The following is a 26,718-nucleotide window of genomic DNA, read 5'->3' as shown; positions in this document are numbered from 1 at the left end:
TTGATATACACAGAACTAGAAAGCATTGCATTTTTAAATTCAACTTTTGGGTTAGTCTGATGAGGCTAAACGTGGCAATGCCCCATAAATAGCCAACCTTCTCAGGCAGGCACTTCCACAATTTCAAAGTAGTCATTAGGCAGAATCACATAACCCCCTTTTCCTGACAGCATGTCTTTTTCTTTCTGAAACTGAACGAGCTCTCTCAGTTTTTCAATCTGTTTCTCCTGGCGGCGACATCGCTGCTGCGCAGTCTTAAGTTTCTTCCTCAGTTTATCCACCTGCTCTTCCAGCTGCTGAATTCTTTTTCTCTGATGTACTGTGTCCTCTACAGTATAGTTGTGATCACAAAATACAGCTATATTATTGGGGGTGTGAAGTGGAGGCATTAATAGTCCAATGCTTGGATCTACTAGTCTTGGATCTGTTTGTAGGGGTGGTGGAGGAGAAGGGGACGGGGGAGATGGCTCTTCAGCTGGCTCCTGAGTGCCTTCAGCCTAAAAGATGGCAAGACAAGAACAGACTTTTAAAATTCATTTTAGGAAAAGCATTTGTCATGTTTTTAGGCAATAGTGGCAACAACTGTTTACTTCAGCTTATTTTGTTCGAATATACATTTCATTCTTCCCTGGTTTTTAGTATCTGTGTAGTAGCCAAGACACTTTTTGCTAAACTTGAGCATTCTACAGAAAGTTAGGGCTGATTTAGGGAAGGGAAATGCCTGGGGTGTGGGAAACTGGCCACACACAAGGGTTCCTTCTGTGGCCATTCCCGTAAAGATTCTGCTCAACAACAAACAGGGAAAGTTAGTTTTCAGGCATGAAAACTAACTTTCATCAATAAGACATCTTAACTGTTAGGAAATCCTTTTTCATCATACATTACACAACATTAGTTGTAGATTTTCCAGGCTGTATGGCCGTGGTCTTGGCATTGTAGTTCCTGACGTTTGCCAGCAGCTGTGACTGGCATCTTCAGAGGTGTAGCACCAAAAGACAGAATTCTCTCAGAGTCTATGCACACACAATGCACACATTGACACTGAGAGAATTCTTTCGGTGCTGACTAACCCAACACTTCTGTGGCCTCAACACTACTTAAAAATGTTTTTTAAAATCTCTTAACAAAATATAAAATCTGCATCAGAGTAAACAGGAAGTAACTTTTGCATGCTATGTTTTCAAATGAGACAGAAATCCACAGACCAAGTCTTTTGCACTGCAGCAGAATAGATTATTTCCAGCAGCCAGGGTTATTAGGAATCCTTCCCCTTTCCTTTCTTTCCACTTAGGCTACTATCCTAAGCACAGGTAATTAGAAGCAAGTCTCAATTAAACTATTTAACTTTGGTGTATTAAGCTCCCTCTTAACCAGATGATCCATTTTACTGGATTTAATAACTAGAGATGGGCACAAACTGAAATATGAACCAAAATTAAGCACGAACCAGGCCGGTTCGTGGCGCGTGAACCACGGCTCGTCAGATCCCACTTCTGATGAACCACCACAAACTTTTAGGCTGGTTCATTTTTTCGTTCGTGACTGCAGACAGCCTGGTGCCAATCAATCAGTTTCCTAGGCAACAGGGGATGGACTTCCTGCAGACCTTCTGCTGACCCGGAAGTGACCTTATGCTGATGGTTTTCTGACCTGGATGTGGTGTTTTCATGAACCGAACAAACCAGTTCACGAACCAGGGGCAGGTTCGTGAAAGTTCATGGTTCGTGAAATTTGATGAACCGTGAACCGCATCGTTCGGTTTTTTTCCTGGTTCGTGCCCATCTCTATTAATAACTACAGCAGAAGCTACAGCTATCCTTTGGAACACAAGTCATGTAGTATTATATTTAAGAAGATTTTAATTCTAGGAAGGTACACTCATTTTGTATTATCGGTCCTTAAACTATTTAATATAAGACTTCAGGCAATCCTTTTTTAAAAAAAAAATTATTAGTGCAAAACGAAAAAAACAGAAAATAGAAAAAATGCTTGGCTACAACAAACACTATTAGCAAATTTATACATAGGCATCTATCAAAGGTTTCCAAATATCTAAAAATAAGTCCAAGTGCAATAGCTATCTATATGCAGTACATTCAAATATTGATGTGTTTATAAGGTCCTCAATCCAGTGGATTACAAGAAGGGGGATTCTGTCTTTCCAGTGTTATAGTACATCTTTTAGCAGCTATAAGGGCATGGACGGTCCATTCACGTTGATCATCAGTTACATTCCAAGAGATAGGCAAACAATTTAACAATACATTAACATCCTAAAAAATAAATGAGTTTTCTAATCAAAATAAATATACTAATGATTTCCTCCCAAAAGGGCTGAATGATTGAACATGTCCAAAACATATGCTTAAGAGCATATGTTCATCTTGTTCATCCAGTTCATCTTGTGAATTACACCGCCAACAATTAGACTGCGCTTAAACCTTTAGTAAAATGGTGCTGTGGTATCCAATATATCCTAAGCATAATTGGTTGCTGAATAAATTTCAACTTAAGATCCATAGCAGCAACAGGTCTTAAAGCCTTATCCCATTGCTTTAGCAAAACTGGATGCTCCAGTTCATTATTCCATTCATCTCTTAAACTCTGTGTATCATATTTATTGACCAACTTCAAATATTTATTGTATTGATTCAATACTCAATAAGACTTCCCCAAAGTGCGGGAGATTCTGAAGCATTCAAAGCTGCCGGGCCATATCTGAACACCAACAAATGTTGCAATTACAAATATTCCCATTCCACAAAAGTTAGCAAATCATAGTTAGACCTCAGTTGATAAAATGACAAGAAATCATCATCATTACCTATCAATTGATCTAAGATAAAAATTTCTTTGTCTGTTTAACCCTTCTGGAAGAAAGTTTTCTTCCCTTTTAAATCTGGATTTTACCATAGTTGTCATGTCTGCATGCCATTCATCCATGCCGCTCATGTATTCTCTGCTCTCTGTATTGATCTGACCACTGTATTGATATCCTGTGTGCTTTCATGTCATGCTCATATAATGTAACCATTATAATCATGGCGTCCTTGGCCTACCTAAAAACGAAAGTACCAATGCTGAGAGAAAGTAGCCAGCCTGTTATCTCTGAAAGTATGCTTGTTGACCTTGCAGCTGTACTGTAACTTTTCACAGGGGAAAGAGGGACTTTGATTCCTTGTAATCTGCCTTTCTCTGTCCAGACAAAGCTATTGTGTTCTCATGAGACTTTTTAGGATTTTCGCGCCTAGCTGCTAACTGCTCGAGAGGGGAATCATGCTCCTTATATCAAAGTGCATATGCTTGTATCCCCATTCCTGCCAACTTACCCATCTATGGATGTACCCATGAACTTAACTGATCTCTAAATAAAAACTTTTTCAACCAACTCATTGGAGTGCTTGCTGTGAGGGGTTTGGGTGTCTATCTGCCATGGACTGCCATCCCTAAAACTGACAATAGTGTTAGTTTAGCATGTGAAAACTGGTCAAATTGATAATTGTTGTGATATTTTATATGCCATACTTCTCTAGCTGCAGAGATAGTAAGGGGGGGAATCCATTTTAAGTGGAACCTAATCCATTTCACTTAAAAAGTGGTTCCAAAAAAGAAGCCTCCAAGAGAGCCCAAGATGGATACCCCAATTGAGTGGAGCGATCCCAATAATTTGTACACACTAACAAATATACCTGATGATAAGCACTAAGGTCTGGAAAACCAAATTCTCCTTCATTTATTGAAAGTTTCATCCTCTTCAAAGAAATCTTTAATTTTAATTTCCAAAACAACGTATTAATTTATATGAAAAGGAATGGGATGCTTAATTCAAAGTATAATATTCATTTTTAATGTATTTACCCCATAATGACAAGTTTAGGGGTGCCCATCTATCCAAATCCAAGGATATAAGCTGATTAAAATTCAATGAAATCATGTACTTAATTATATTCTTTGGAATCAATATTCAAAGATAAGTAAAAGCATCTGGGCACCATCGAAAATGTCCCCCAGTAATTTACACTCTGTGATATATTGTCTCTCAATAGCATCCATTCTGATTTTGTCCAATTAACTGAATAATGAGAAAGATCACCAAAATTTCAAACTCTTTAATTCACGAATGGAAGACCGAGGTTCTGAAATAAATAATAAAAGATCGCCTGCATATACAATAATTTTAAATTCCAAAGAGTTATGTATAAAACCATGTATATTATTACTTCGTCTAATAGCACAAGCTGAAGGTTATAAACATAAATAAAAAATAAGAGAAGAAAGCGGACAACCTTGCCAAATACCTGTTTCAAGAGGGAATGTGCAGAAAATATACCATTGGTCTGTATCCTGGACCTAGGAGACGAATACAAAATTCTAATCCACTTCAAAAATTCACAAGGGACGCCAAATTTAGTTAATGCTGCAAAACTAAATTTCCAGTATATTTTGTAGAATACTTTTTCAGCTTCAAGTAAAAGAACAGCAACTTGAACTGATTTCTTGATCTAAGTGAATAGACTTGTATAGTTTTGTGTTATCAATTCTTATGCTGTTTAAGATAGCATAAGATAAGACTTCAGACAATTCTTGAGATTTGAGCAACTTCCTCTTGGAACACAGCTAGAAAGAAAATGTAAACAGCTGCTTGACTGTTACAGCCAAAGGGCTCTTCTAATTTATGAACATAACACAGGATAAGGGCAAAATATAGCATTTATAATCATCAGGAAGTTAGTATAGATATGTTGCATTTGCATGTTATGACGATCTCAAATTTGTTACTACTACAGAATTGTTGATTAAGAAATGTGGAACTCTGATACACTGCAGGCGTCCGATGCCCTGATCAGCAATCCCATTTCATGAAGACCTATCTATATAAAACATGAAGTGGGGTTATTCAGAAGAATTTAACTCCCATGTCAGTCAAACACAAATTCCCCCCAAGATACAGTTTCCTCCTGCCATTAAGCTGTATCTAAAACATAACCAACCAAAGAGAGCTTACTTATCATCACATAGGCTTTTGGGGCTGTCTGAACACCCCAACCCTCACACTTAGGGCTTTTTTTCAGCAGGAACGCGGGGGAACGGAATTCCAGAACCTCTTAAAAATGGTCACATGGCTGGTAGCCCTGCCCCCTGATCTCCAGACAGAGGGGAGCTTAGATTGCCCTCTGTGCCGCGGCGCAGAGGGCAATCTAAACTCCCCTCTGTCTGGAGATCAGGGGGCAGGGCCACCAGCCATGTGACCATTTTCTCCGAGGGCAACCCACTGAGTTCCACCACCTCTTTTCCCAGAAAAAAAGCCCTTGCTCACACTCATTTACAAAATCAGTGTCACGAACTCGTACACCTTGTGGGAGATACGGAAAAATTAATCTGGATCGATTAGAAAATCACAAACAGCATCAAAGAGAGTGGAGGAGAATACTATTTTTAAAGGAGTCTTTTCTTGTGCCAAAATGCAGATATTTGGGGAGTGAAGGTAAGAAAAGGTTACTCAGTCCTCCAGTTTAGCATTAACTTACAATGTGCCACTACATGACACTGCCTCTCTTCTCAATCCTTTAAGAACTGGAATTTGAGAGGGCGTGGCGTCGCAGCGGAGAGGAATGGACGCATGTTAAGAGCGCTCCGACCCTCCTGATCCCAAACCCTGCCAATAAACACCACAAGAAGGAAAAAGTAAAAGAAAATAATGCTTACAAACCCCATCAAGAAAAAGAAAAACAACACGACAGCGGTGAAAAACTTACAAGCATTCTTCGCGACCCCGGGAGAGCCGAAGGGGAAGGAACGCGGCAAGACGGAGGAAACTAAAATGGCAGACCTCATTGTAAAAAACGGCGCAACTGAGGTAAATCAACCAGAAAAATATTTGGACCCTCAGCTAGCACAATTAAAGCAGGACATTATAGATCAAATGGCCAAACTCATTAATCCGATCACAACACAACTCACGGACATAAAACACGATTTACAAACAGTTAACCATAAAGCTGATAAAGCTATGGAAGTGAGTGTGAAAGCTCTACAGGACGTCACAGACATGCAAAAACTAATTACAGAACAACAAGACAGACTAATGAAACTCGAACTAAATGCCAGGCAAAATCAGGTTAAGATAAGGGGGATAGATGAACAGCATACGTATAACACAGATCTCACAAGCTTTATTGCCAACTGGCTAGCTAAGCAATTAAAGCTAGAGGAAGGAGTCTATCCCTATATCACAAAAGCCTATCGTGTGGGACCCTATCACCAAAATAAAAATAAGGACTGCCCGAGAGATATAATTATCGAGATACCAGATCAAAGAACAAGAAGAAAGATAATGGAAGAAGCCAGAACACGAGGATCATTCAAATGTGAAGGCAAATTGGTATATATTTTTGCTGATCTACCAAAGGAAGTACTTGCCAAAAGAAGAGAACTCAAGCCAATTTCTGAGACTCTGCAAAGAGCGAACAGAAGATATAAATGGCTGGATCAATGCAAACTTATGGTCTTTCATCAAGGCAAAAGGTATACAGCAACAGATATAGACACGGGACTGGAGTTACTAAACGCAGTCGGGCTGGAAACGCCGATGGAGACGAACAAGCAAAACCAAAAAAGAAAATCTTCTGAACTACTATCCCCTCAGAAAGGGAGCAAGATCCCCATCAGAGACACTTGAATTATCTCATCATTGTCTCTCAACGTATTGGTAAAATGATTGATAGTATAACAGCCTGTTTAAATAAGAAGTGGTGTAACTGTAGATAGAAGTACAAACTCAGAGGTTTTTGGGGGAGGGGGGGGGCTCTTAACATAGCTCATATAGATCTGTTTAGCTCTCATAAGTGGATAAGGAGGGAGGTTGATTTCCACAACCGGTGAGTGAAGTTAACTCATCAGTTTGAGAGGGCTAACCTTGAATAAATTTTAATAGGAATATAGTACATTGATAATATAATCAACGAAGTGATACGTTTAGTTCATTACGGTACAAGGTGGTAATAGGGAGGGAGTGAGGGTGGGGGTGAGGGTGGGAGGGAAGAAAAGGGGGAAAAAGGGAGGGTGTTGGAATAGTTAATTAGTTGCATATATCAGTCATATAGATTTATATAGTTAGCAATCTTTATAACAAAAAACAATATTTGTTAAAAAAAAATAAATAAAAATAAAAATAATAATAATAATAAAAAAGAATATTTATATATAAATATTACAAAAATTAATAAACAAAAAATAACAATAAATAAAAAAAATAATAGCAATAATTTAAAAAAAAAGTAAAAGTAATAAAAATTTATATTCTATAGTTCATTGATATAGTTCATTAGTATAGAAGGGGAGAGAGGGGGTATAAGAAAGGGAGGGGGGTTAGGGGGGTTATAGGGAGGGGGAGGGAAAAAAAAAAAAGAGACGAATACAAGCAGTTCAAAGTTTGCAACGAAGATAGGAAACCAAGAGAAGGAAAGGTCATAAAAGGGAGAAAGAACAACACTACGAGGTACTTACACAGAGAGGAATTAAAACAGTACTAAGAGGTGAAGAGATACAAGTGGTTTTATTGGACTGTACTCTAAATAATTTGAAAGGTTTATGATACAAGGAGAATAAAGAAGAATTGTATTAATAATATATATACACCGATTTGAAGAGAGTGGTTTAAACAGAATATCTTTGAAACAGCATACTAGGGAAAATATTGTGATAATAGCAATACCTTTTTAAATAATTTCCCCCCTTTTTTTTTTCATTTTGAGACGGATTAATCAAAAAAACCGGTATTATAATGTATGCCTGCTTATAATTGGGAAAATTCAACTTGCAGTAGTAGTTTATACTTCAGACTATAAAATATAAGCCAAGTCGGAAAACATAGAGTGAGTCAACAACAATATAGAAAACAAGAGTAGAACTTGAGTAATTATTACAATCAAGGATAGAAATGTGTTCTAAAATCAAAACTTTATCTTTCAATGTTAGAGGTTTGGGAAATCCTGTTAAAAGAAGGAGAGTGATTTCGAATTTAGCTCATACTAAAGCACAAATAATTTTTCTACAAGAGACCCACTTGCGGTATAATAATACTGATTCATTGAAAGCTAGGTGGCTACAAGCACAATACCATGCACCTGGTAATTCCAAATCAAGAGGAGTAGCCATCCTAATCGCAAAACATATACAATTTCAACAAACAAAAACTCTCAAAGACAAAAAAGTTAGATACATCTTTGTTAAAGGGAAAATAGGGGAACACAAACTTACACTAGCCTCGTTATATGCTCCCAATATACACCAATTAGACTTTATAGAGGAAGCATTGCAGAAATTAACTACATTTCAGGAAGGAGACTTAATAATCGGGTGTGACTTAAACTACATAATAAATCATCAATTAGATAAATCGAACTTCAATAACCAAAACACAAAAAATATACACAAAACAACAAAATTAGCAGCTATTTTAAAGAAATATCATTTAATAGACACTTGGAGACACTATCATGAAGGAGAAAAAGATTTTACATATTTTTCACAAAGACATAACACATATACAAGAATAGATTACATATTAAGCTCCAATACTATTATAGACAAGGTAGAGGAAATAGAAATTGGAAATAATACAATCTCAGACCATGCATGGGTAACAATGACACTCAACCTAGATGACAAGACACAGAAAAGCAATCAATGGTGCCTACCAAAGCATTTATTATTTAATCAATACGCAACTAAGGAAATTGGGAAAATAATAGAAACAGCTATTGCAGAGAACCTATCTAATGAAATTGGGGCGCACATACTTTGGGACACAATAAAAACAGTGACCAGAGGTCACATAATAGCTCTTACAGCAAAAATCAATCGAGAAAAACTGAAACAAAAGCAAGAGTTAATAAATAATATTAAGGCTCTAGAAATCAAACACAAGTCAACAGGTAGTAAAAAAACATATAGTGAGCTCCTAACGCAAAGGAAAATCTTAGAGACCTTGGAAAGTCATACAATATATAAACAGCTGCTGGCTGCTAAGCAGACACACTGGTCCAACTCTCCCAAAACTCTTCGCATTTTAGCATACAAAGTAAAACAAAGAAGGTCACAAAATAATATCAACAGAATTTATAACAGCAAAAATGTCATACAATATAAATCAGAATCAATCCTCAAGGTCTTCAAAGACTATTACACACAACTATATTCTTCAAATAATCCTGACCCAAAGAAAATAGCCTATTTTCTAAAATCACTAAAAAGTCTCAAGAAATTAGAGGAAGTACACAGAACGCTTCTTGACAAACCCATCACTATACAAGAAACAATAAATGCAATAAAAAATGCTAAAAATAATAAAGCAACAGGACCGGATGGCTATCCGGCAGAATTTTATAAAAAATATACAAATTTATTAGCAATACACCTGACTAATTTGGCCAACTCAATTCTAGATGTAGGTAAAATGCCTCCTACCTGGGAGAGAGCTGACATTATTGTGATTCACAAACAGGGAAAAGACCCTTTGAAATCAGCATCCTACCGCCCCATATCATTGCTCAACCACGATTATAAAATTTTCACTTCCATCATAGTGAATCGTTTAAACACATTCATATCTAACTACATACATACAGATCAATCAGGATTTATACCAAAAAGAGACATTACAGATAACATTTATAAATCACTAAACCTTATAGATCATTGTACTCACAACAGCATGGAAACTATTTTGTTATCATTAGATGTCGAAAAAGCTTTCGATTCGGTAGAACTATCATACCTCTTAAAAACACTGTCATACATGGAATTTGGAGAAAAATTTTTAAATATAATTAGAGCAATTTATCATCAACCAATAGCAAATATTAAAGTAAATGCTATGCACTCAGAAAACATATATATAAAAAGAGGCACAAGACAAGGATGTCCCCTATCTCCCCTATTATTTGCTCTTGCCCTTGAACCCTTCGCGGCTGCCATCAGAGAAAATGATCAAGTAAAGGGAATAAAGGTTAATTCCGCAGAATTCAAAATTAGCTTGTTCGCAGACGACATGTTGTTATACATAACTGACCCATTAAATTCGCTGCCCTATCTCTCAACCCTACTTACAAATTTTGGAGCAATATCAGGATTAACAATTAACCAAACAAAATCTTATTACCTTGCCATTAATATCCATAGCAAAATGATCCAACAAATAAATAAATTATATAATTATCAGTGGTCTCCATCATACATAACTTATTTAGGTGTTAATATCTCTCCTAACCTAAATGAACTGGTAAAACTGAATCATCTTAAATTAACAAATCAAATTAAAACAGACATTACTAACTGGAACAAATTAAAACTCACGTGGTATGACAGATTTCATTTAATAAAGGCTTTTATATTACCAAAATTTCTCTATATGTTTAGAGCGATCCCTCTTACCATAAACAGATCGCTAATAGTACAATGGCAAATACTGATCAATAAATTCCTATGGCAAAACAAACATCCGAGAATTGCGTTTAATACTATGAGGAGGAAATCACTAAATGGAGGTTTCAACTATCCAGATTTATCACTATACCAATCAGCAGCAAGACTGGCCAACCTCTTGCAAATAACATCTAATTCAACTCTGCCGGATTGGATTAAAATTACGCAATCCTCTTTAAGGCATTATGACATCACAGACATAATTTGGAATAAACCAATTAATAGACCAAAAAATATTAAAACCGGTCTTGTGATATCGTCTATTTTAAAGACGTGGGACCAAAGTAAGAGCAAATTAGTCCCAAAACTATCCAGATTCTCATCATTTATAAATCAAGAATGGTTCTCACCGGGGTGGGACCGGTCCCTCATTCTAACACTGCGACAGGCAAAAGTAACCAGACTAATTGACATCACCACACAGTCAGGACTATTAGAGAAGGTAGATATAGAGAGAAAACTAAAAAGTAAACTACAATGGTTTAGCTATCTACAACTTTTGCACATGACGGAGAAAATAAAACTAAGGAACATCATGAAAGAACCTCTGACTGAATTTGAACAAATTTTAAATTCCTCCTCACAACAAAAAAAAGGGATGATAGCTCGTCTATACAAAATACTATTAAACGCAACGGAGAACAAGCAATTAAGTTGCCAAAATAGCTGGAGTAAGGACTGCTCGATTGAGAAATCCTCAGAGGCTTGGAATGAGGTATGGTCATCTGGCATATTTACCTCAAAAGTCATTGTAACAAAACTTCAAACATTCAAAGTGATACATAGATGGTATCTAACCCCCCAAAAGTTAGCATTGATATCTAATAAATCGTCCCCTAAATGTTGGAAAAATTGCGGTGAAAAGGGAACCTTTGCCCACTGTTGGTGGGAATGTAAAAAAATTAGACAATTTTGGGAGGAGATATTAATGAAAATTAAAGACATTACTAATTATGAACTTCCTTTTGACCCGAAAATGATTTTTCTAGACCTATGGGGAAATTTGCATATCCCTAAAATCAGAAAGGAACTCATTGCATCACTCTTTATTGCAGCTAAGAGTACTATTGCAACAGTCTGGAAATCAAAGAGACTACCAACAATTGAGACTTGGTTCTCCAAAGTTTGGAATCACTTTATTTTAGAAAAAATAAGCAACGATATACAAAATGCAGAGCGTTTCACAGAAAATACCGGTTTTATTGATAAATGGCTCCCTTTCTTGGAATATATAGAAGAACACAATTTGCAGCCCAACTCAAAAATTTTCCAAGTTATAACAAACAATGGTTACCTCTCGTTCTACTAAACTAACTGTATATTTGAGTCATCATAAAGAGATATTATTGTTAATTCTCAAGAACACAAGGTTAATAATGTATTGTAAACTAAACTTTTGATCTGACTTGAAATGATGTTTATGATTGTAAGTTATATGTTGCAACAAAATTCAATAAAAATTAATAAAAAAAAAAAAAAAGAACTGGAATTTGAAACACAGATAGGAAAATTGCAGTCCCCTCCCACCCCTATCCGTCTCCCCATTACTCCTGTTAAGAAGAGATCTGAGACAGGGACTTAAAGCAGCAGAATCTTTCCAGCAACTGTTAGGTGAATCAAAGAAACTCTTAAATCAGTCAAAGTTTAGCATTCTTGTAATGGCTGGGAAAATAGAATAGATTCCAGTATGCAGGAAAGGGTACAGCTCACACTTCATTTGCTTTTAGAATCTTAGGAAAGTCTACTCTCCCTGCTCCCTGCTCTCGACAGAGCGCTACTTACGCCGGTGTCGAGAGTGAGGAGCCTGGGGGTGGTCCTGGATGTTTCCTTGCCTATGGAGGCACAGGCCACAGCGGTTGTTAGATCCTCTTTCTTCTATCTAAGACAGGCTCGACAACTCGTCCCCTACCTATCGACCCAAGACCTTACAACAGTGATCCAGGCAACGGTCACCTCCAGATTAGACTACTGCAACTCGCTCTACGCAGGGCTTCCCTTGGGCTTGATCCGGAAACTGCAGCTGGTTCAGAATGCAGCTGCACGGGTGGTTGCCAGAGCACCAATCATGGCTCATATAACACCTATCCTCCGTCAGCTGCACTGGTTACCGGTTGAGTACCGGGTCTGGTTCAAGGTTCTGGTGTTGACCTATAAAGCCCTATGCGGACTGGGCCCAGCATACCTTCGGGACCGCCTCTCCCCATATGTTCCCCGGAGGTCGCTTCGATCAGCCACTAAGAACTTGCTGATGGTCCCTGGCCCCAGGGAGGTCCGCCTGGCCTCTACCAGAGCCAGGGCCTTCTCAGTTATGGCTCCGAACTGGCCGAACTCTCTGTCTGAGGAAACTAGGGCCTGGCAGGATTTGTTATCTTTCTGCCGGGCCTGCAGGACGGAGATGTTCCACCAGGCATTTGGTGGAGGCTAGGCTGTCCTCTCGCCGGCCATACCACTGAAGACCTTCCACCACCCAGATGCATGCATCTGACAAAGAGAACTGTGATTCTCAAAAGCTTATGCTACAGTAAAGTTGGTTAGTCTTAAAAGGTGCTACTGGACTCTTTTCGATTTTACATTGGGAATGGTTAACCATGCCTGAAAGATGTGAGAGCGGTAACAGATTTTATTTATTTATTTCACATTTCTATTCCGCCCTCCCCACGAGTGGGCTCAGGGCAGATCACAGCCCATTAAAATACAATAAAATTCCATTTCCATAAAACATTTAAAAACATCATTAAAATAAAAACGTATTTCTAGTTATACAGTCAGCCTTACAAACTAAAACAGGACGGTGGACAGCATCCTGTTTGCATAAGTCAGTTTGAGTAGTGGTTAAGAGCGGCAGGACTCTAATCTGGAGAACCGGGTTTGATTCCCCACTCCTCTGCTTGAAGCCAGCTGGGTGACCTTGGGGCAGTCACAGCTCTCTCTGAGCTCTCTCAGCCTCACCCACCTCACAGGGTGATTGTTGTGAGGATAATAATAACACTTTGTAAACTTTGTAATAACACACTTTGTAAACTGCTCACACTTTGTAAACTATTTACAAAGTTGTCCTGAAGGGCGGTATATAAATCAAATGTTATTATTATTATTTTTTAAAGTAGCGGCTAAACAGACTGAGCTTCTAGAACATTTCATGTTTTAAAACCTAACAACAGAGAGTTAGATCAACTAGAGGAAGAGCTGAGGACGTGGTATAAAGGCAGGCTAAGAATAACGTACCTCCGAAATTGATAGAACAAGAGCATTCTTCAGTTTTAATGAAAGTAAGATCCCAACAGGGCTGTTTTCATACTCGTCACGGAACATCGCGCCAAGCTCCCTGAACGACAGCGTCTTCCTGGCGCGATTTCGCGCGAGAACGGCAGTCTCTTTTCCTTTCCTTTCCAGTCCCATGTCTCTTTTCCTTTCCAGTTAGTGCCTCAAGCAGCAAATTTTTAACAATTCAGATCCCCTGCCTTCTTGTGCTGGGAAATGCTTTTCTCTTTCTACTGTCTCACTAGGAAATATCGGTGCCGCTTACACATAAACTCACACAATCTGTGAATAACAGAAGCTTTAATATTAAAAAAATAAACAACGAAACCTGCTCACCTTCACATTTGGTTCTGTGTGGCAAAATATTGTTGGCACGGCATTGTCTTTCAGTAGCTTGTTGTTGCATTCTCTTTTGAAGCAATCTGGAGTAAAATGTTCTGAACAAATGCTGCTATATTTTGTCGGCTTGAAATTTTTTCTTCTAACAGCAGCTTCCCATTTCTTGCATAGATCAGGTCTTGTAAGAGGAAACCTAGAAATGGAGTATAACTTCAGCACCTCTTTTATTTTATTGTCATTATTAATTTACAGCAAAATGTCTATCAGCATGATGGGTGCCAGGGGTGGTGATGTGCAAAGGGTCAGTTCATTGCTGGAAGAAAGCGCGGCTGTACATACACACACACTGCATTCTCTCACAGAGACCCTCACCCATCCACCCTGCCAATTCTTTTCAAACAGACAATTAAGATTGATACACAAGAATTCTAAATACTCAGACTTTGATTATCCAAAATTCACTGCATATCAGAGATGTGTGTGACCACATGCTCTACCATTCATTCATTCATTCATTCATTCATTCATTCATTCATTCATTCATAGTCTGCCTATAGTCCAGGCGGATTACAGAGTGTGAGATTAGTACAGTCAATTTCAAGGACATTTACCAAAGAACTCAAACGCTAATAAGCAACACTAGTGGCTACAATTATAAACATACTTTACTTAGATGGAGATGATATTGAAACACATCATTCCTTTTTTTGCAATCTAGCAGCCAGAAGCACCATCCATCTTGCATATTGAAAGGTTAGGACGTACTTTAAAAATGTATTGTTTTTAACCCAATTATCCTCCTAGTTTTATTCCCATTCAGGCTTTTCAAGTAAACATTAAGTGCTTTTACAGGGAAAGAAAAATACCAACCCTTTCAACCCTTTCTCCAGAATCCAACTGAAGGAAAGTGATTAAACAATGGAGCTTCATCTAAGTAAGGCATTTTGAATTGCAATCTTCATGATTTTTTCCTCATTAAGAACAGCTTTCACTGACTGTTAATTAAAACAACCAAAGAGAAGAGCTTTTTGCAGCTATCGCAGCGACATGGAAGGGGGTGAGTGTGTGACACACTGTGGTGCCTTCTGGTTTTTAAATAGCTAGATCTCACTGAACCGGATTTGAGGCAGGCGGGCGAGTGCAGTACTATTTACAAACAGAAGTTTTACAGCTTCATTTTTATAGGAACAATCTAAAGGAGTCTATTCAAAAGAAAGTCCAATTTTATTCACTGGGGCTTACTCCCAGGAAAGTGTTCTTAGACTTGCAGTCTATATAATCAGTAAAATCAAGGACAAACATTTAGATTCTAGATAATCAACAAATGTTTATGTATCTATCCATAAGGTATTAATTAGAAAGTAAAACAAACATTGTCAGACTTCAGATAAAAGTATAAAAAAGCATGAGGTTACTAAAATATAAGAGTGGCTGCTAAACTGCTAATTCTTATTCAGAAAGGAAGTAACTATCAATGCAGTCTCTGAAGTATCTTAAGATCTTCAGGCAAACACAGATTCAGCTACAAGAAGCAGTTGCTTGAAAGATACAAATGAGTCCTGAATTTACAAAAGGGGGCAATTTCAAGACTATTTTTAGTCTGCAGATCACAGATCAGTTTAGGTTTGACAGTCCTGGGTTGGGAAATTCCTGAATATATGGGAGTAGAGCTTGAGAAGAGCAGGATTTGGGGTGGGTCCACCCTCCAAAGCAGTCATTTTTCTCCAGGGGAACTGATCTCTGTAGTCTGGAGATCAGTTGTAATTCTGCGACATCTTTAGGCCCCATCTGAAGGCCAGCACCCCTAACATGCAGCAAGATAACAAGCGTTACAAGGCACACTTACTTACGAAAAGTAATGATTTCTGAGAAAACAGTTACTCCCAGGGCTTTTTTTCAGCGGGAACGTGGGGGAACGGAGTTCTGGAACCTCTTGAAAATGGTCACATGGTTGGTGGCCCCGCCCCCTGATCTCCAGACAGAGGGGAGTTTAGATTGGTGCAGAGGGCAATCTAAATTCCCCTCTGTCTGGAGATCAGGGGGCGGGGCCACCAGCCATGTGACCATTTTCTCCGAGGGCAACCCACTGAGTTCTACCACTTTTCCCAGAAAAAAAGCCCTGGTTACTCCTATTCCTGTGACCATAGAAAAGAGAGGGAGTTTCTAATATTGCATGTGGCTCTGTGGCAATTTGCAAGTCATCCTTATTAAGAGTGCTCTATGGTAACATGGTTTCTTGGCCCACTGATCCCTTATCAAAAGGGGCCAAAGTGCTCCTACGCTCCATTTGACTGTAAGCACTGGAGGGGGGGGGGACTGTGTAATATTTTCTCTTTTGAAAAAGACTAAAATTATTTTTAAGACAAGATTTCACTATCTCAAAACATATAGTATGAAAACTATTATACAATACAATCTACAATATTAGATAATGTTGATTTCTATTAGATGGAAGAAGGACAATTTTGGAAAAAAAATATTTTTTTTCCATTTGAGGAATGCTGGAAAAAACTTGCTCGGAATGTGTGAAATGCTCCTCAAGAGATGGTTTTTATTCACTCAAAATGTGCAGCATGAACCTTTTTTAGAACAGTACTAGATAATAATTCCTATGTGAATGGTAGACATATACAACATAATTTAAAGAATATATTTGCATAAACTGTGAATAATTTTGAAAATGATTATTAAATAGTGCAATATATTTAATAGTGCAATATATTACAGCCCGGAAAACCCACAACAACCAATATATTTAATGTTATGAAGTTTAATTTGAAATTCAATTATGTTGCTAGTCCTTCTGTGACTATATAAGACTGCTTTTGTTCAAATAATACACTTCCTGTTTACAACAGAATTTGTTTTCTAATTCCAACTTTTATTTTTTCCTGCCTCTCAAATAGCAAAAATCAAGATACATGTTACTAAGGTAGTGTATGTGAGGGTGCAGACTGTTGCACCCTCACATACTGGTAGGGTTGCCAGGTCCCTTAAGTCCCACAGCGGGGGACTGGGAACCGGGCACTCACCCTCTGCGGTCTTCGGTGCTGTGTGCGCACATGCGTGCACTCGCGCTCCTGGCATGTGTGATGACGTCACTTCCGGGAAGTGACATCAAAGGGTTGAATTGCCCTCCTGTGGGCCCAATTTGGTCCGAAATGGGCCTGTTGCCGGGCGTGGGAGCACGCTGTGCTGCCGGGGGGTGCCCCGGGGGCATGCCCCCCTACTGGCCAGGTAAGTGGAGTCGGGGGGAGGAGGTGAGAACAGAGGATCCCCCACCCTGGGCAGGGGAACAACAGTGCTACATACTAGATATATCTGCAATTTTACTTGTAGAAAACTAACAGTGCAGATTTACACCCTCTTAACTCCAATGGGCTTACAAGGTGGAATTAGAGTTACCAATCTCCAGGTATGGCCTGGAGCTCTCCTGGAATTATATCAGATTTCCAGACTATAGAAATCAGTTCCCCTGGAGGAAATGGCATTTTAAAGGGCAGACTGTATGGTATCACATCTCTGATTAACTCTGTCAATTCCCCCTCTCGGCTCCACTCTCAAATATCCAGAAGTTTCCCAACCCAGACTTTGCAACCTTAGGTGTAAACTCTTCTTAGGATTGCGCTGTAACAAAGTAATCCTAAGAATGTCTATAGCAAGATCTATAGCAATGCCATGACATGGCAAGCCATACTGGTCTCTTCAGCCACAAATGATACCACTGGAGCCTTGAGCAAATTAAATGGGCTTTAAAGCAACTGGCACTCCATATTCTATTGTAGCCAATCAATTTAGTTGCTCAGTGAACGCTGTGCTCCAAATTTCCTCTCTGTCAAGTGTTTCAAGTGGGCGAGAGCTAGGATTGCCAGGTCCTCTTACCCTCCCGGGGGAAGGGGGGACCTGGCACTTATCTTTTTGGAAGTCTTCACGCGCACACTGACATCACTTCTTGGAGTGATGTCATAGTGCAGGCCCCAGGAGTGCGCCCAGGCATCGCACTTCCAGAGCCTGTGCAATGACATCACTCCAAGTTCTTTATTGCTCCATGCCATATCTCTAAATCACTAAAATATATGTTTGATACTTATACCTTGTTAAGAAAAAGTTTTACACAACAGTGCAATATTTGTGGCATTTTCCCACCCCTTGGAGACCATCAGACGGACAGTAGTTTTCCTATCCTATTGTAGATAGACAGTCATGTCTTAAACTCCCAAGCCTGTGGGAATGAGTGACTTGTGTACAGTTTCTACCAGACTCAGCAAGAAGTAACAATGGGGAGGGAAATGATAAATACAGAACAAAAGGGAGGTGTTGAAGAAAAAGGGGTGAAATGAGAAACCATGGTGCAGAGGTATACTAAATGGCAAAGAGCAAAAATAAGGAGGGGATTATGAGCCAGTATGTTATACTGGTTGGAGTGCCATACTAGAAAGGGGGAGAACCCAGGGTTAAACCCCTACTCTGCCATGGATGCTTGCTAGGTGATCCAACCACAGGGTCATTGTGGGGATAAAATGGAGAACAATATTGTAAACAGGGTGTACTGTAAGCAGGTGATAAATAAACAAAAACTAATAAATAAATAAATAAATAAAAGACACCTGTGGAGCAGGAAAAGAGAAATAAGGTCGCGGCGGAGGGGACGTGAGTGCGGAAGGACCTACGGGCAGGAAAAATAAAAAGGAGTCTTGTGGTGCTTCAAAGACTAACAACATTTTATTCCTGCATAAATTGACTAGGTTGTCTGAAGTGAGGTTGTCTGAAGAAATAGGTTCAAGCACCCAAAACTGTGCACTAGAATATTAATTTTGTGAAGTCTCTAAGGTCCCACAATGTTCTTTGTATATTTATGCTGCAACAGACTATCACAGCTGTTCCCAAAGGGTAGAAAAATACAGTCAGTCAGTCAGTCAGTCAGACAGTACCTTTATTGGCATAAAATAAAGTCAGAAATAACCAATATTTGAATGTACAAAATGCAATCCAAAATTGATAATCTCTCCAGGGTTTAAATCTTGTAGTCCCCAATTCTCATATCAATCAGAAGGCGTTACGACCTTTACTTTCTTTGGGGTAGAATTTTCTTTTAATCTATCCCTTAACCCTCTGGGTAGTCTGCTGCCACCAGGAATATTTTATTCCAAGATATTTTATTTAAATTTTCCCTTTGGTAATGTTCCCAAAGCGTCAGGCTTCTTCGTGGTTCTATGTGGCCCTGAGGATAGGAATGGGATATAACAATGACAGCTACTCTGGGATATAACAAAATAAATGTTTATTTTTCAAGAAGCGTATCGGTTTCATAAACGTAGTTCTCGGTTCTTAAAGTTACTTCCTATAAACTCATTCACACAGATCTCTTCTAAGGCTTCACACACAGTTAGCCTCTTTCTCTAACTCAATATTTGTCTCACAGAAATGCTTAAAACTCCTCAGGCAGCACACAGCCAGCCTCTTTCTCTGAATCTCATTCACATAAATATTAAATCTGCTCAGGCAGCACACAGCTAGCCTGCTTTCCTCTGACTGCCCTTTCTCTCTCTCTCTGCACTGTCAGTCTAAACTGCACTGTCAGTCTAAACAGTCTAAACTCCGCCCACCCTCTCAGTCATCAACCAATCACATCACTCACTCTTCCCTCTCTCACTCCCACTCTTCACCTAGCTCAAACCAAGCATTTAAAGACACATGCACCCATTTACTTGAAATCATTACTGAAGGTATATGCAGAAGAGAGCTGTGGCTCATGAAAGCTCATTCCCTACCACTAATTTTGTTAGTTTTATAGGTGCTACTGGACTCTTGCTCTTTTGGGAATAAAAGTAGGGAGCGATTCTGTGCTGTGAGGATACAGAAAGCAAGAGAAAGGTGTACTGGCCGCGAAAGGCGGAGCCAAGGAACTAAGTGGGAGGTGCCTCTAAGAAAAGAACTTCCCCCCCACCCAGCAGCGGCCCGATCCTGGATGTTTTGGGCCCAAATTGGGCCCAAAGGGGTCCAAAATGGCTGAAAGAGGTCCAAATTGGGCACAAATTGACCTGGAAAGGGCTGCTGCCATGAGGGGGAACCCTCCCCCACCTGGCAGAGGCCTGATCCTGGCCGTTTCAGGCCCAAACCTGGCCATTTGGGGCCGTTTCAAGCCCAAAACAGCCCAGATCAGGCCCCAAAGAGCCAGGATTGGGCCTGAATCAGGGTGGAACAGGCTGCTGTGACACAGAGGAGCCCTCCTTCTCCCGGCAGCAGCCGAATCCTGGTCATTTCAGTCCCGAATTGGGCCAAAAGGGGCCCAAAATGGCTGAAAGAGGTCCAAATCGGGCCCAAATCGGCATGGAACAGGCCACTGCCACAAGGCGGAACCCTCTGCCAACTGGCAGCAGTTCAGTTCTGGTTGTTTTGGGCCCAAAGTGGGCCAAAATGGCTCGTACTGGGCCCAAATTGGACTGGAACAGGCAGCTGCCAGGAGGAGGAACCCTCCCCTTCGCAACAGCAGCCCGATCCTGTCCATTTTGGGCCTATTCCTGGCCATTTAGGGGCCATTTTGGCCCAATTTGGGCCCTAAGTGGTCAGGATGGGGCCCCAAAAAGGTCAGGATTGGGCTGCTGCCAGGCGGGGGAGTGCTCTCCCATGCAGCAGTGGGCTCTCCAGGCCCAATCTGGGGCCCAAATGGGATGGGCAGGAGAGTGCTCCCCCACTTTGCAGCAGTCCATTTCAGGCCGATTTAAGCCAGATCTGGGCCAATCTGGGGACCACAAGGAGCATGGGAGCACTCCTGGGGCAGCCATGGCCTGCAGGGTGACATCACTTCCTGGAAGTGACATCATCGCACAGTCCTAGAAGCATGTGCACACATGTAGTGACAGGGGCACCATCTCCTCCCAGGAGTTGCCCCAGATGAGAGTTCCCCCATCTCTTTCCCCAGATAAAAAGCCATGCTCCAGTCTAAGTCCTTGGAGAGTTACTCTAGCCCATAGGCTTAGACTGGAGTAACTATTCTGAGGGTTTCACCGTCAATCTGTCAACTTTTTAAGTGAAAAAGAGCAAGAGTCCACTAGCACCTACAAGACTAACACAATTAGTGGTAGGGTACAAGTTTTTGACCGCCACACCGCACTTCTTCAGATACCAATTTTTTTAAGGTTCCACAAGGCTCATGAACTCTCCTTAGGATTTCAATGTCAATCTGTCAGTTTAAGGTTCTATAAGCCTCGCTTTGTGTCATCCCTGATTAATGGAACAACCCATCTAGACTTTTTTAAAAAGCCTGTATTTCTAGCGATGTGACCGAGTCCCACTTTTTATTTATTTTTTCCAACTCGCTCTTACAACGACTGGAGTTCCCGCTCCAGTCAGCAACGGTTAAACGGACGTACACGCGCTCCCAAGACTTCTTCCCGCCAAAAAGAGCGAAGCCTTTTTTTAAAAAAAAGCCGAAGGAGCGCGCGCGCGATTTAGCGCCTCCTCCCTCTCTTTCTTCTGAGGGCCGCGAGGGTTTGGCGTGTGCGTTTGTGTGTGTTGAGTTTCGCCTTAACATCTCGGAGGCGCGCATGCGCGCTTCCTCAGACTCCACCTTTCCACTTCTGGGGGGAGGGGAGTGCGCGCCGCCTCTATTTCCCACCCGTTCGTACGGAAGGTGAAGCGGGCGCGCGCTTTCTCTCACCCTGCCTCCTGCTTCGGCCCCCGCTGCCCTTTACCCTTACTCACTTGTGGAAAGAGATGGGCTTCTCTTTGTCGTATCGATTCCGACAACGATAGGCGGAGCAGGATTGCACCATCCTCTTGCCGTCTCTACCTCTTGACAACCGCTGTACTTTTCCAGGAGCCCGTTAAAAAAGCCGAGTAGTTATTAATCCTATGCTGAGGCCTTCGCGCACCTTTTTTGTTTATGACCATTAAAAAAATATGAAGAACGACATAAACTGGAGGTGGCCTCTCCCTTCTTCAACATGGCGGTGCCAGCTTCATGCCAACTCTCGCGAGAGGTCTAAAGCGCTCTCGGTTGAAGATTGACGCGCAGTCCCCTGCGCAGACTACCCAATGGGAAAGAGCGGTTGGTGTTTTGAATACGCCCATACTGGTTCCTGCGCGTGAAAACGTACGTGCGCGCGCCTGCGCACTGGCTTCTGTCTTGAAAAGAGCTGCTGTGGAAAGCGAGGGTTTCTCCCTATGTCTAGAATGGTTTTTAAGTTTATATAATTTTAAAAGTAGGAGAGAAACGGAAGACTGCTTAGGTTCTTATATATTTTTTTCTTTGGGGAATGTATTCTTATGTGTTTATATTCTGCCATGGAATTCTGTGGTACTTAACAAGTACTACTTATTCCTACGTTAGTAAGCACATGTCATATGAAGTTACAAGAGCATTTATACGAATTGTTTTTGTGTGTCGTTTTCAACAGGAAGCTGTATTTACTCGAGTTCAGTGTCTAGCCTCCAAAAATACATGCCATTTACTTGGAAGTAAGCCCCATTGAGTACATTGAGGCTTACTTGGATTAGTCTGAATTATTTTCATTTATTTATTGATAGATACCTTGTGATCTACTGTATATAAGGCAGCTTCAAACAAAAATGCAATCATAAAACATTAAGTCATGCTTGTTTTACAGAGGAGCTATATTAGCAAATTAATGAAAAAAGAGGAGACTAGTGGCACCTTAAAAATGAACAAAACTTATTCCAACAAATGGACTTGTAAGCCAAAACTCATTTCATCAAATCTGTATAATAAAGTAAAACTGCATTCCAATAACATAAAAGCCCATCTTAAACACTTCTCAATATTAAACATAATTCTTAAGTGCCCCAGGAAAAGAGTTGCAAATGATTATGATAGTAAGTTATAACGTCCTCTGAGTGTAATGCAGGAAATAACCTGGTTTTATGCATGTAGGAGGTCAGTATTGGGCAGCTTCATATACCCAGAACATTATCACTGGCATCTGATTATGCTAAGGACACCTTTTATGGAGGCTGCTAACCTGAGACTAGGTCTTAGAAGATGGCTGAGCTAAGGTTCAGGAGGACTATACGTAGTATTTCTGTATTTCAGTGTAGCCCTCAGACCAAAACATTTTGGACCATTTTCACGCTCTGACCTGTAGCCCCTACAAACAGACTTTTCATGGATGGGTTCGATGTTCCCATTAGCTGCACTTCCTCATATCTTTGATAGATTCATGTAAACAGAGCCCTCTTTGCAATCTAAGAATTTCCAAACCAGGATAATGTTGGCTGAGAATGCCTGATTCAGTATCCTTTTTTCGGCCTTTAAGGAGGCAGACTGGGGTTCAAGACTGGGAGGTCCTAGTCTGACACTCTTATCCACTATGAAAATATTTTTAATACTGGACTGTAGCAGTTTTGTATTATTACTATTGTTTGCAAATGTCTGCCATCAAAGATCATTCTAAAGCCGTAAGTAGCTGGCCGCTACTGCTTCATAAAAAAGCAAACATCACCGCTACAGAGTAGGAGATCTTGAACTGCAATCCTATGCATGCTTATTTGTGGAACTTAGTGGGGTTTATTTGCATGCCAAATTACATATGATGGGTTTTAGTCTTGGCAAGCCTGTACAAGCAGCTGACTGGGGTCACAGAATGCCGAGGGTTCAAGGATAATGGAGAAAACCTTGTGAGGCCCCTCCCTCTTACCCCATGGGACATGATCCAAAATATATGACAATTCTTCCTGCTGCCCTCTCCATCGTTTCCCATTTGTACAACTGAATAAAGTTGAAAACACCCCTCCCCTGTCACAATCGACAAAGTACCGCAAATCAACGAAGCCCTTAGAAAACCAGCAAAATTAATTTTTGCAGATGGCAGCAAAACTTTCCCTGTGCTTCTGGAATATCGCACTATGGGACACGTCCCAAGCACCCCACCAAAAGGTTTCCTCCTGGTTTATTTAAAACGTCGTGATGCGACATCCCCCCATGGGTCAGTAATGACTCGGTGCTTGCACAGGGGACTACCTTTACCTTTATGTCATTTATAGTCCACGTTTTCACCGAAAAGGTGGATTACATAGTGTAAGATTAGTACAGTCAATATCAAGGACGTTTCAACAGACAATGCCATAGGGTAAATAAATGCAAGTTTACAAAGATATCACGTTAGCAAAAATCCAATACAGAGTTGAAGAAATGCTGAAACACAACATAAGCAATTCTAGGACTGACAAACTCCACAAAAATACCCAGTAGGGTCATATTTAAAGCAACAGGTAACACAGGAGCACATACTTAAAGCAACAGATAAGACATCAGGCAACATAGTGGTGAAGTCTATCGTCCCCAACTGGTTAGTGAAACATCCCTTTGACACCGCCTCTCTACAATACAGACGGCCTGCTCAAGCAGGCATGGATTCTGCCTCTTGCCTTCTGGAATCTTTTAAAAGTATGTTCCAGGGAGGTAGCTGGTAGCTGCAGTAGAAGAGTGAAGGTCGAGTCTGGGGACTCCTTGGAGATCAACTAGATTTCCAGAGCCCTGGAAATCTAGTTGGTCTCCAAGGGGCCCCTGGACTAGACTCTTGCACTTTTAAAAGTAGAAAAGAGCAAGAACCTAGTGGCACCTGTAAGACAAACAACCTGTAACACAAACAACATTTATGGTAGGGTTTGAGCTTTCGTGAGACACAGCTCCATTCTTCAGATATAATTCTAGCTGCCCTACAATATGCGTTTGGTTGGGGATGGGGGGGCGTTGAGCAATCTGGGTTGATATATAGGGATACTGTATTTTATGATTTTCATGCTCTTTTATTGTAATTTATTTATTTATGCTGTAATTTATGTATGCTGAGCCCCATAAGGGGAGAGCGGATAATAAATCCAATCGAAGAGGAGGAGGAGGAGGATGAAATGTTAGTCTTATAGGTGCTACTGGACTTTTGCTACCCATCTCGCTCTTTTAAAAGGACGCGGTCAAAGCCCTCCTCTAGCAGGGCGGGTGGGACAGCGCGGGGAGTGTCTGCGGCGCAGCCCTCCTCCGCCGGGTGCCACCGCAGCTCCTTTCCGCGGGAGGCGCGCCTGCTGTCCCCGCAGAGCAGCTCTGCCTTCATCGGCCCGGCCAGGAGAGCGGAGGAGCGGCGTCGGCGTCGCTGCGCCGGAGCCTAGAGGGCAGTGTGGCCGCGGCGGCCGCAGCCAGGGAGGGCGGAGCGGCAGGAACTGCTGGGGCGAGGCGGTTTGACATCAGTTCCTCTGGCTGGCGGGGACCAGAGTTTTCTTCCCGTAAATGCCACAAGTCGAGAGCGCCGCCGAGCCCCGGGCAGCTGCCCTGGGGCGGGAGCCGCGGAGCCCGCGCCGCGCGTAAAGGAGCCGCTCGCAGCAGGGCCGGCGGGGCGCCTCTCCCCGCGAAGTTCCCCGGACCCGCCGCCGTCCCGCCCAGCATGAGCGGCGGCGGGCGCACGGGCGCCCGAGTGGCCGTGAAGATGGAGGTGGCGCCCTTCTACGCCGAGGAAGGGCTGGAGCTGCTCCCGGATTTCGTGCAGCTGCCGGGCTTCGGCGCCGGGGGCCCCAGCGGGCTGGAGCCGGCCGACGAGAGCGGGGCGGACCAGCACAAGCTGCTCCTGCCCGGCAAGAAGCCGCCGCCGCCGCCGCGGAGCTTGGTCGGGGCGGCCTCCCCTGGCGCCGCCTTGCCCCCGGCCGGGCCCTTCTCGCTGCGCCCGCGGGCCAGCGCCGTGCACCGTCTCATCCAGGAGTCGTCGGGCGGCGGCGCGGAGGTGGGCCCCGGAGGGCTGCAGCCCCTGCTGAAGCTGCCGGCCGCCGCCGACCTGGAGCAGCTGCTCATCCAGGCGGGCAGCGCCGGCCTGGCCGGCCCGGCCAGCCCCACTGCCGGCGGGCCCTCGGGGGCCGCGGCCGCCGGCGGGCCCTTCCTCTACCGGCCGGCGCAGCCCCCGGCGCCGGTGACGCAGGAGCAGGAGGGCTTCGCCGACGGCTTCGTCAAGGCTCTGGCCGACCTGCACAAGCAGAACCAGCTGCTGGGCCCGCCGCCGGCCCCGCTCTCGCCCACCCCGCACGCCGGCGGCCCCTGCTGCCCCCCGGCCCGGCAGGACCCGCCGGCCGTCTACACCACCCTGGGCGGCTTCAATCCGGCCAGCCCGGCGGCCGGCGGCGCCTTCTTCTCGCCCCCGCCCGTGGCCCGCCTGCCCGCGCCCGGCTCGACGGGGAGGGCGCTGGAGGAGCCGCAGACGGTCCCGGAGGCGCCCGGGGTGGCGGTCCCCGCGCCGCCGCCCGCCGCGCTCTCGTCCGGCGAGTCCCCGCCGCCGCCCGCCGCGCTGTCGCCGCTGGACGCCGAGAGCCAGGAGCGGCTGAAGGCCGAGCGCAAGAGGCTGCGCAACCGCATCGCCGCCTCCAAGTGCCGCCGGCGCAAGCTGGAGCGCATCGCCCGCCTGGAGGAGAAGGTCAAGGCGCTGAAGGGGCAGAACGCCGAGCTGGCCGCCACCGCCAGCCTCCTGCGCGCCCAGGTCAGCCAGCTGCAGGGCCGCGTGCGCAGCCACCTCTCCAGCGGCTGCCACATCAACGCCGCCGCCGCCGCCCCCGGCCAGAGCGCGCCGGCCCCCGGGCAGCCCCCCGCGGGCAGGGAAGCGACCGCCGAGCCGGAGACGAGGACCTGCTGAAGCCGCG

General features: G+C 42.7%; 2 protein-coding genes across 2 annotated transcripts; one reads left to right on the top strand and one right to left on the bottom strand.

Moving 5' to 3' along the window:
• On the bottom strand, positions 1-22,030 carry THAP1 (THAP domain containing 1). Its single transcript, XM_054986972.1, has 3 exons — positions 21,790-22,030; positions 14,083-14,278; positions 1-497 (listed from the first exon to the last, which is right to left on the bottom strand). Exons 1-3 carry the CDS (start codon positions 21,858-21,860, stop codon positions 102-104), a joined length of 663 nt encoding a protein of 220 aa, XP_054842947.1. The 5' UTR covers positions 21,861-22,030; the 3' UTR covers positions 1-101.
• A 3,281-nt stretch (positions 22,031-25,311) lies between these two features.
• On the top strand, positions 25,312-26,711 carry LOC129335178 (transcription factor Jun-like). Its single transcript, XM_054987619.1, has 2 exons — positions 25,312-25,700; positions 25,815-26,711. Exons 1-2 carry the CDS (start codon positions 25,482-25,484, stop codon positions 26,709-26,711), a joined length of 1,116 nt encoding a protein of 371 aa, XP_054843594.1. The 5' UTR covers positions 25,312-25,481.
• The last annotated feature ends 7 nt before the right edge of the window (positions 26,712-26,718 follow it).

This window comes from Eublepharis macularius, chromosome 8, assembly GCF_028583425.1.
Source record: "Eublepharis macularius isolate TG4126 chromosome 8, MPM_Emac_v1.0, whole genome shotgun sequence".
NCBI lineage: Eukaryota > Metazoa > Chordata > Lepidosauria > Squamata > Eublepharidae > Eublepharis > Eublepharis macularius.
This window is presented reverse-complemented; position numbering and strand designations above follow the sequence as displayed.